Genomic DNA, 8999 nt, shown 5'->3' on the forward strand with positions numbered 1-8999 from the left:
GGAGACCCGGACATTGTGGAAAAATACTGGGCACTGCCTGCGGTTTGCTGGGTGCTCCCGTGCTGGGGCTGGGGGATTTCTCCCCACCTCGAGTGACGGTGAGCGATCCTTGCAGCGAGGCTCTGCAAATCCAGGTGCTGGAGGCTGTGACCTGCTCCAAGGAAAAGGGGGGCACCGAGGCTTTTGTCCCCCTCCCAAGAGTGGGCACCAAGCCAAAGCCTGTGCCCGGGGCTCGGTATAGCTCCGGTGCCTCCCTCTCTCCCCCCGTTTTCCCGGGGCGGCCGGTTTCCATCCCAGCGAGCCATGCCAAGGCAGGCTAATGTAAACGCTGCCGAGAGCCCCGGATCCGCTCCCGCCTGCCCAAGAGACGAGAGGTTGTTTTTCCGGTCGGGAGCGTTGTTAAAAAGACCCCAAACCCACCCAACCTCTCCCTCCCAACCTTCTGCCCGCTCTTCCCTGAGTTTTCCGCACGCACCCTCCCCTTCTACCCGAGCGCCCCTTTGCCGGGGGCGGCCGGGCCGCGATGCCGCCGGAGCGGGCGGAGGAGGAGGAGGAGGAAGGAGGCGGGGTGGTGGCCCTGTCCCCCCTCCCGTGTCCCTCCCGTCCCGCCCCGCTGCCCAATCCGTGCGGCGGGGCCGGCGCTGCTCCGCCATAAAGGGGCGGCGGGCGCGGCCCCGGGAGCCGAGCGTGGGAGCTCCGCGCCCGCCCGCAGCCGCCGCCGAGCCCAGGTACCGGCCCGGGGGGACGCAGGGACACGGGGGTGCCGCTGCCCGCAGCCCCTCGGGGACGGCAGGGCCGGGGAGGCAGCCCCGGGGTGCCCGGCGGGCAGATCTTCCAAGGGAAAATTCCTCCTCTGGGGGAAGGGGAGGATGGGGCGAGGGGGGAGAGGAAGTGGCAGCTTGAGTTTTCTGTTGAAAACATTCCCTTTGCAGTTTTTGTGGGGGCTTTTTTGTTTGTTTTTTGTTTGGTTGGTTTTTTTTTTTTTTTTTACCCCCACGAGGCTCCTCAGCTGCTCCCTGGAGGTGCACGCGCGGGAGATGCTTCTGGCAGGGCAGCGGGGCGGTGGGAGCCGCGGCGGGGTGGGCTGGGGACGGCTCATCCCGAGCCCTCCCGCAGGACAACGGGATGTTGGAGCGACTTCCCAAGTCAGTCCGCGTTTCCAAACTGTTGGCATTTCCAAGCCTCCTGGAAAACACCCGGTGCTGTGGGTCGGACACGAGTGGGATGGCTGGCGTTAGGAGCCCGGCTCGCAGGACTCTGGGGATGCTGCAGCTCCCACCCTCTGGTTCCAGAGCCACTCCGGCCCATCCCGCCTCCCCATTGCTGCCTGGGGTGCTCAGGGCTGCGTGTGCCGCCTGTTGCTTTTCCTGCTGCCCTGGGACCGGGCTTGGATAACGTCAGCCGGGCTGAGAATGCAGCTGGGGCAGAAAAGCCCTCCTCGATGATGCAGATTTATTAAGAAAGCCCCAGCTAAGCTTTCCTTGCATTAGCCTTGCACTTGAGCGGAGTGTAGAGGTGAAAAGTTCATGTGGGGCTAAAGAGCCCTTTGGAAGTCTGTTGCTCTGGTTTATTAGCAGGAGTTTGGGTATTAATGAAGGGTTTCTGAGCTGCTGTGTTCTCCCTGAGGAATGACAGGGAACCACTGGAGATGGCAGCCAGCCCTGCGGCCGAGCTGTCCCGTGCTCCTCCCTGGCCTTGGGTGGAGAAGGGGGGCTGAAAAATGTGGGCACGCAGGAAAGGGCTCACAGCTGGGGCTGTTTGTGATTCCCCCCTGCAGGAACCCCCTCATCAGGACTGCAGCCATGGCCACCTCAGCGAGCTCCCACCTGAGCAAAGCCATCAAGCACATGTACATGAAGCTGCCACAGGGGGAGAAGGTCCAGGCCATGTACATCTGGATCGATGGCACAGGGGAGCACCTCCGCTGCAAAACCCGCACGCTGGACCATGAGCCCAAGAGCCTGGAAGGTGAGAGGGCAGGTGCAGCACTCGTAGCCCCTCACTGGGTGGAGGAAGGATGCCATTTCTCTCTTCCTGTGGCAGAAGGATGGTTTTTAGGGAAGACATTCCTCCTCGCACCCTTCCAGTTACCTCGTTCCTCAGATGCCGCAGGGGAACGTTCCCAGCTCTCCAGATGTGGAGTTTCGGGGAGATGCCTGGGGCTGGGAGCCTGTCCTTGGTGCTGTCCCCGCCGTGGAGGGGCTGTTGGCAGGGGCTGGGGGCTGTTGGCAGGGGCTCAGCTGCCCATTGACTCTTGAGTACTCGTTTTGGCCGGAAGTAGTTTGGCAGAAGAAAGTGCAGGGGAAAGAATGGAGCTATCCGGTGTAATTAAGAGCTTGTGTCCCTCAGAACAAACAGTCCCAGCTTACACAATAATAGCATTAGGATTTTCCCCAGGTTGCCATGGAGCTGGCTGGAGGCAGTTATGAAATGAAAATACTGTGTGTGACTGAGCAGAATTATCTTTTTTCTTTCTTTTTTTTTTTTTTTTTTCTTTTCCCCTCTTTCCTTTCCCCTTTTCCCTCTGAGGGAGTGGTTGGCAGAGCTCCTTTGAAATCTTTGTGCTTCCCCTCCTCCCTCTTTCCCCCTGGGATATGGAGGAGATAACATTGCCCGGGTGGAGTTCTGGGCTTTGACCTGGAGGGCAGTGCTCAGGATGGAGGGGTGGGCAAGGGGCCACACTCCCCTTCCATATGAGATTTCACCTCTCTATGATTTGCCTTCCCACCTTCTTAAGGCCTGATTGAGGGTGTTCCATGGCTTCCCTCACTCCCACAGCTGGAAGGTGGCTCGTGGTCTGCCCTCTCCCAGCCGAGGGGACTGGGTGCTTTGCTCATCCCTGTAGTTGTTGTGACATGGGAAGTGTCCTCAGTGCTACTCTGTTCACTCGGGCTTGGCCAGCAGCCCAGCAACTTGTTATTTTCCAGGGTGGCCGGGGACTTGCACTCTTGTGATTTTTTTTTTTTCTTTGCTTGTTTTGGATTTTGTTTTTTTTTTTTCTTTTTTTGCTTCCCCCACTTGCAACGAAATCAGCTGAGCTGGGACTAAACCTATTCTCTATGAGCATCTTCACCTCTGTCTTACTGGAGGGCAGCAGGGAGCCCATCCTGGCACCCTGGGTCACTGTGGCTGGTTCCTCTCTTTGCTCCAGATCTCCCCGAGTGGAATTTCGATGGCTCCAGCACCTACCAGTCCGAAGGCTCCAACAGTGACATGTACCTGCGACCTGCTGCCATGTTTCGGGACCCTTTCCGCAAGGACCCCAACAAACTCGTTCTCTGTGAGGTCTTCAAATACAACCGCCAGTCTGCAGGTGAATGAACGGACCTTCTCCTGGTGGAGGTGGTGTTCCCGGGAAGGGGAATGGGAGACCTGCCCAGTGCTGTCTGTGCCCTTAGCATGACACAGAAATAACTTGAAAGTAGAGGGCAAACGAAGTGCTGGTGATGGACAAAGGGCTGGGCTTGGGATTCTTCAACGCTGCTGAGACTCAAACTGTAAAATAAGTGGAAATGGGGAGTGGAGGTGGCATCACTCATGAGCCTCGTGTCGCTTTTCCATTCCAGAGTCAAACCTCCGGCACACCTGCAGGAGGATTATGGACATGGTGTCCAACCAGCACCCCTGGTTTGGGATGGAGCAGGAGTACACTCTTCTGGGGACAGACGGACATCCCTTTGGCTGGCCTTCCAATGGCTTCCCTGGACCCCAAGGTAATCTTTTGGGAGCCTGGACCAAGTCAGGAGTGTTTGAACTCTGTGTGGCACAGCTTCAGGCAAGTTGAGGGATCCAAGGTGTTCCTAGGACTGAAGGTGGACGGCATAAAGTGGAATATTGGCAAAAACTAATCACGAGATTAAATTTGTTGCAGAAAGGCTCAGGTGGGGATTGGCCACATCCAAATTTGCTGCTGGGTTTGCAGAGGACTTAAACTCGGGGGCAGACTTAAACTCCTGGGGAACTCGCTCTCCGTCAGTGTTCTACCCTGCTAGTTCTTCCTTGAAAAACACATCTTGGGTCTTTCAAAGAGTTCTCTGTACATGCTGGGTCTCCACTGGATGCCAGCATTTTTCCCTGTGGAGGCTGATGTTTCCCTGTGCTGTTGCAGGTCCGTATTACTGCGGTGTAGGGGCTGACAAAGCCTATGGCAGGGACATTGTGGAGGCCCACTACCGAGCGTGCCTTTATGCTGGCGTGAAAATCGGAGGAACCAACGCAGAAGTGATGCCAGCCCAGGTAAATCATTCTAAGACGCCGCATGGAGCGAGAGAGTAGCGTGGAAAAACCCCAGGCAGCGGGAGCTGCGTCTGCCTGCTCTGAGCTGTGTGGCTGTGCCCGGCATCAGGGGGTGGGAGGTGCCTGTCTCCACCCCACTGAGCCCCTGACGCCTCCTCCTTGCAGTGGGAGTTCCAGGTGGGACCATGCGAAGGGATTGAGATGGGGGATCACCTCTGGATCGCGCGCTTCATCCTGCACCGGGTGTGCGAGGACTTCGGGGTCGTGGTGTCCTTCGATCCCAAACCCATCCCTGGGAACTGGAACGGTGCTGGCTGCCACACCAACTTCAGCACCAAGAGCATGAGGGAAGAAGGAGGTCTCAAGTAAGTGTTTGGGTTGTTTACTGGGCAGCAGGATTTTGGATGACAAGGGAGTTTGGTGCTTGGCGTGACATCTGAGTCTTCTGGATAGGGTTTTTTTGGTCGTTTTGTTTTTGTGGTTTCTTTTTTTCTTAGTATGTATTTTTTTTTATAATGACACATTATTGTCTTGATGCTTGTTGGGCAATTCAGCCAGCAGTACAGTGCTGCTGGAAGTACAGGATGCAGCTATCCCTAACAGCCTGTCCAGCTCCTGACCTCCCAGTGCTGGGAACAAACAAACAAACCAACTCAGCACAGGGCTTTTTAAATTATGTTTTTATAGCCATGATGAAAGAGAAAGACCATTTGCTTCATCTGGGCAAGGCTGCCATGTTTTCTTAAAAGATGAACATCCTAAAAATGCAAACTGTGAGTTCCTGCATGGGACTGCTGTGTTGAGTGCACTCAGGGACCCTGTGTGGAGGGATCCATCCTGGCAGCTCTGTTTTCTTGCCTTAATCTTAGTGCTGCCCTGAGATAACAGGACAGCCCATGACTGTGAGCTTCATGAATAGAAACACCAATGTTGAGAGCTCTCCCCTCCGAGAGCAGGTGGAAGTGGGAACTTTAACTGGTGGTGTCTCACAGATGGCATTCCCTAGGGAGCCTGCGGGACTTGGGGCCACGAGGACCCTTTTTCTGGGTCAGCAGCAGGAGCGGAGAGAAACCCTGTGTTGGGATGAACAGCCAAGCGGGCCGTGGGGCACAAGGCATCGTCACAAAGTGCCTTGGGGACGGCCATTAATCTCGTTGTCACTTTGACACGACAGTCCAGAGGCGTTCAGCTCGTCCCGTCCCTCACTGTGCCACCGCTGTCCCTCCCTCCCTCCCTCCCTCTGCAGGCACATCGAGGAGGCCATCGAGAAGCTGAGCAAGCGGCACCAGTACCACATCCGTGCCTATGACCCCAAGGGGGGGCTGGACAATGCCAGGCGCCTGACGGGCTTCCATGAGACATCCAACATCAACGAGTTCTCGGCCGGCGTGGCCAACCGCGGTGCCAGCATCCGCATCCCGCGCAACGTGGGCCACGAGAAGAAGGGCTACTTCGAGGACCGCCGGCCCTCCGCCAATTGCGACCCCTACGCCGTGACAGAGGCCCTGGTCCGCACGTGTCTCCTCAACGAAACCGGGGACGAGCCTTTTGAGTACAAGAACTAAGCAGACTGCGCCCCGCGGACACCGCCACCTCCCCCCCGCGCTCCCCGCGCCCCTAAAGTTCCCTTCTAGCTGTAATCCCGAGGGTACAAGATAACATGTTTCGTGTCTCAGTAACTCTTGTTGTCTTGAGGTGGGGAGGAGGGCAGGTTTAGTTTTATCCATGTCTGTTTGTCGTTGACTCTTCAGAAGACAAGAGGAGGACGGGGTGTTAGAGAACTTTTAACCACTGTTTTATTTTTTTTTGTCTAATTCATGTGTACATCCAATGGGATCCAGTGGCTTCCAGGGACAGACGGCACATGCAGAAAGCCTATAGGAGAGGAGAAAGCTTAAAACAGAGCCACATTTGGGGGGCCAGCCCCGCTGCTGGCTCTCTGCAGACTGATGGCTGTCTGAGGTTGGTGCCTCTCTGTGGAGAAGGGAAGATGGGAGCTGTGGTGATGGGAGCTGTGCGTGTGCTCCTGCCTATATGGGGACATGACAGGGACATCGTCACCCTCCGGCCACTCTGAGGTTTCTGGGAATCTTCTGGCATTGAGGAGAACTCTTGGTTCTGTCACTGGAAGTCAACCCATCTCTGGCTCATAACACAGAGTGAAGTAGTATTTTTGTATTTAAATATAAAAACAGCAAAAAAAAAAAAAATTATATATGAAAGCGTTTCTTTCTTGAAGAGATACCGTTCCAGCGCCTCATCCAGCTGGAGCGGGCAGAGCTCTTGCGGATGCAGTCGGATGCAGGTGGGACTGAGGGTGAGCTCGGAGGGACACTGGGATGAGATTTCTTCCAGCATAGAGTGGAGCTTGCAGGAGAGGGTTCCCAGAGCAGGAAGCCTGCAGAAGCATATGTTACTGTAATTCAGGTGGCCGTGACACGCTCGCAGTGGGAGGAAGGTGTCCTGAACCAAGAGTTGACTGGTCAACAGCGTTCTGGACAGAGCTGTGGCTGTGTCACCTGTCCAGCAGGGCTAGCATGTCACTAAAGCAGGGCTTTGGATAAAGGTTAAAAAAAACAAAAAAGAAAAAAACAAAAGAGAAGTTTTAGATTTTTTTTTTCATAATGTTTTTAGTTTCTCTGACTGAATGGTTTTACAGAGACCGCTGATGCCGCTGTTGTGTCCTGGCTCTCTCAGGCTGCCTGCCATCCAGCCAGGATGATGGGGGCTAGGAGAAGGAAAGGGAGAGGCCACCTGTCCCTCCCAGCCAGGCCTGGCACTCCCAGCTGCTGCTGGGGGGTTCAGATGTTCCGGGATTTTACACTTGGGTATCTTAGATGGTGCCAGTTATATTCCGTTGCATTTGGACTTCTTCTTGAATAGGTTTGGTTTGTTTTTTTTTTTTGTAATAAAAAAAAAAAAAGAACAAAACCTTCAATCTGACCTCTGCAGCCTCTTTTTGTATGTGTGTTGCCTTCATCATTTGAAAGGATTTTGACTCTGATAGTGGGTAGATGTGGCTTTTCATTTGTAGGGTTTTTTTTTTTGTTTTTTTTTTTTTTTTGGAGGGGTCAGGGGTCTTTCAATCCATATATGCTCTCCAGAAAATGGGAATTTGTCAGCAGTGGTTGGTTCCGTGGTGAGAGATGGTTCAGCTCTGGCTTGAATGGGATTCTTTTGGGATGGGAAAGGGCCTGGGCTTGTGAGTGTCTATAGGGAGGGTTATGGGGTCGCTACAAATGCTTGTGCATTTCCCAGCCTCCTCCTCATAAGTTCTACAGGATATAGAAATCCTACGGAAAACAAAACTCCAGCAGACTTAATTTAAAAGGGAGCTTTGTGGAAGAACCTTTCCTATTCTCCCTGAGAGAGAAATGAGAAAATGCTGTTTGTCCTCCCTCCTTTGGCATAAACCCAGTCATTCGGGGAAATAACCAGGCAGTAGAAATGTGTCACCTTGCTCCCTTGGTCCTTTATTTAGCCCGTGGTGCCACTCCCCAGCTCCCCAGGAGGTGCTTCCATCAGGAGAGGATGCTTTAACCATTCCCACATTTAAATCTGGATTAACTGCACCTGAGCATCCTGCTGGGCTGATGAACCCATTCCTGCCATCAGGTTTTTTGTGGTCCAGCTGTTTTCCTGCATCTCCCTCCTGGGGAACATTGAAGGCAGCAACTTCCTCAGCACAGTCCCAAAATTACCCTGTCCCTGTGCCTGGTGTGACAGGAACAGAGGCAACACCTTTCCTTTCCTCCCATCCTGACACGACCACAAGGACTTGGGAGCCGGGGTGCTGCAGCCAAAACAAACCCAGGGGTAAGTCAGGAGCCTGGAAATCTTGAAGTTCTGTTCTGATCTGGGCTCAGGGGCAAGGCAGCTGCTGTTTCTTATGCACTCCAAGAAAATGTTACAGAGGAAAGAATCAGATTTCACCTGAAGTAAGGGAACTTTTCTAAAAGCATTGGCACAGAAGGAAGGAAAAAGACATGGTTTGGTTTTCTGTTTGTTTTTCTTAAAGATCCTGTGCTTCCAAACACTGTGAATCATTGAAGCTGAATCTCCCTCCAGAAACCCTTTCCTCCTGGGGAATAAAAAAATTGGAAAAAGGAGACATAGCTCAGTTCTGGCCACTAAGCATCAGCAAGGCAGGAGGAGCTGATGGGCAGCAGGGTTTGTGTTTTGCCATAGAATCATGGAATGGTTTGGTTTGGAAGAGACCTTAAATATCTCATTCCAACCACCTGCCGTGGGCAGGGACACCTTCCTTGGGTTGCTTTGGGACAAACAGAACCTCTCTGTGCCATTGGGGTGTCCCTGAGGAAGATGCCATCTACAGGGTGTCCCTCAGGCTGATAAGGGGAGCAGGCATCAGTCCTTTGCTCCTCCGGCTGCCCTGAACCTAAATTTAGGTCAGGAGCTTGATGCTTAATGGTTCCTCTTGTTCTCAGCTGAGAAAGCATTTATCCACTCACTGCACAATTACCCGGCTGAAAACAAGGTCAGAACAACATTGTGCTGGGAAATGGCTTTTCAGATCATTATTAAAAGTATGGGGGGGGGGGGGGAATGATTATAATGAATTAGAAGGGGGCAAAAATAATTTATTCCCTCCAGACATTGTTTTCTGAGTTTTTTTGCCTAAAGCCTGCTTGCTGAATCTGCTTTGTAGTTACCTAAACACCATTTCCCAGCTCTGTAGGGTAGGGAGGCCTCCTCTTAAGGCCATGGGGCTCTTATAAATTGAGACTGAAACCTTCAGAAGC

General features: G+C 53.6%; 1 protein-coding gene across 1 annotated transcript; it reads left to right on the forward strand.

Annotated features, from left to right (window-relative positions):
* The first annotated feature begins 622 nt into the window (after positions 1-622).
* GLUL (glutamate-ammonia ligase) lies at positions 623-6833 on the forward strand. Its single transcript, XM_053985018.1, has 7 exons — positions 623-728; positions 1778-1968; positions 3152-3313; positions 3567-3713; positions 4109-4236; positions 4402-4601; positions 5483-6833. The coding sequence occupies exons 2-7, from the start codon at positions 1803-1805 to the stop codon at positions 5799-5801; spliced, it is 1122 nt and encodes a 373-aa protein (XP_053840993.1). The 5' UTR covers positions 623-728; positions 1778-1802; the 3' UTR covers positions 5802-6833.
* The last annotated feature ends 2166 nt before the right edge of the window (positions 6834-8999 follow it).

This window comes from Vidua macroura, chromosome 9 (genome assembly GCF_024509145.1).
Source record: "Vidua macroura isolate BioBank_ID:100142 chromosome 9, ASM2450914v1, whole genome shotgun sequence".
In the NCBI taxonomy this organism is placed as follows: domain Eukaryota; kingdom Metazoa; phylum Chordata; class Aves; order Passeriformes; family Viduidae; genus Vidua; species Vidua macroura.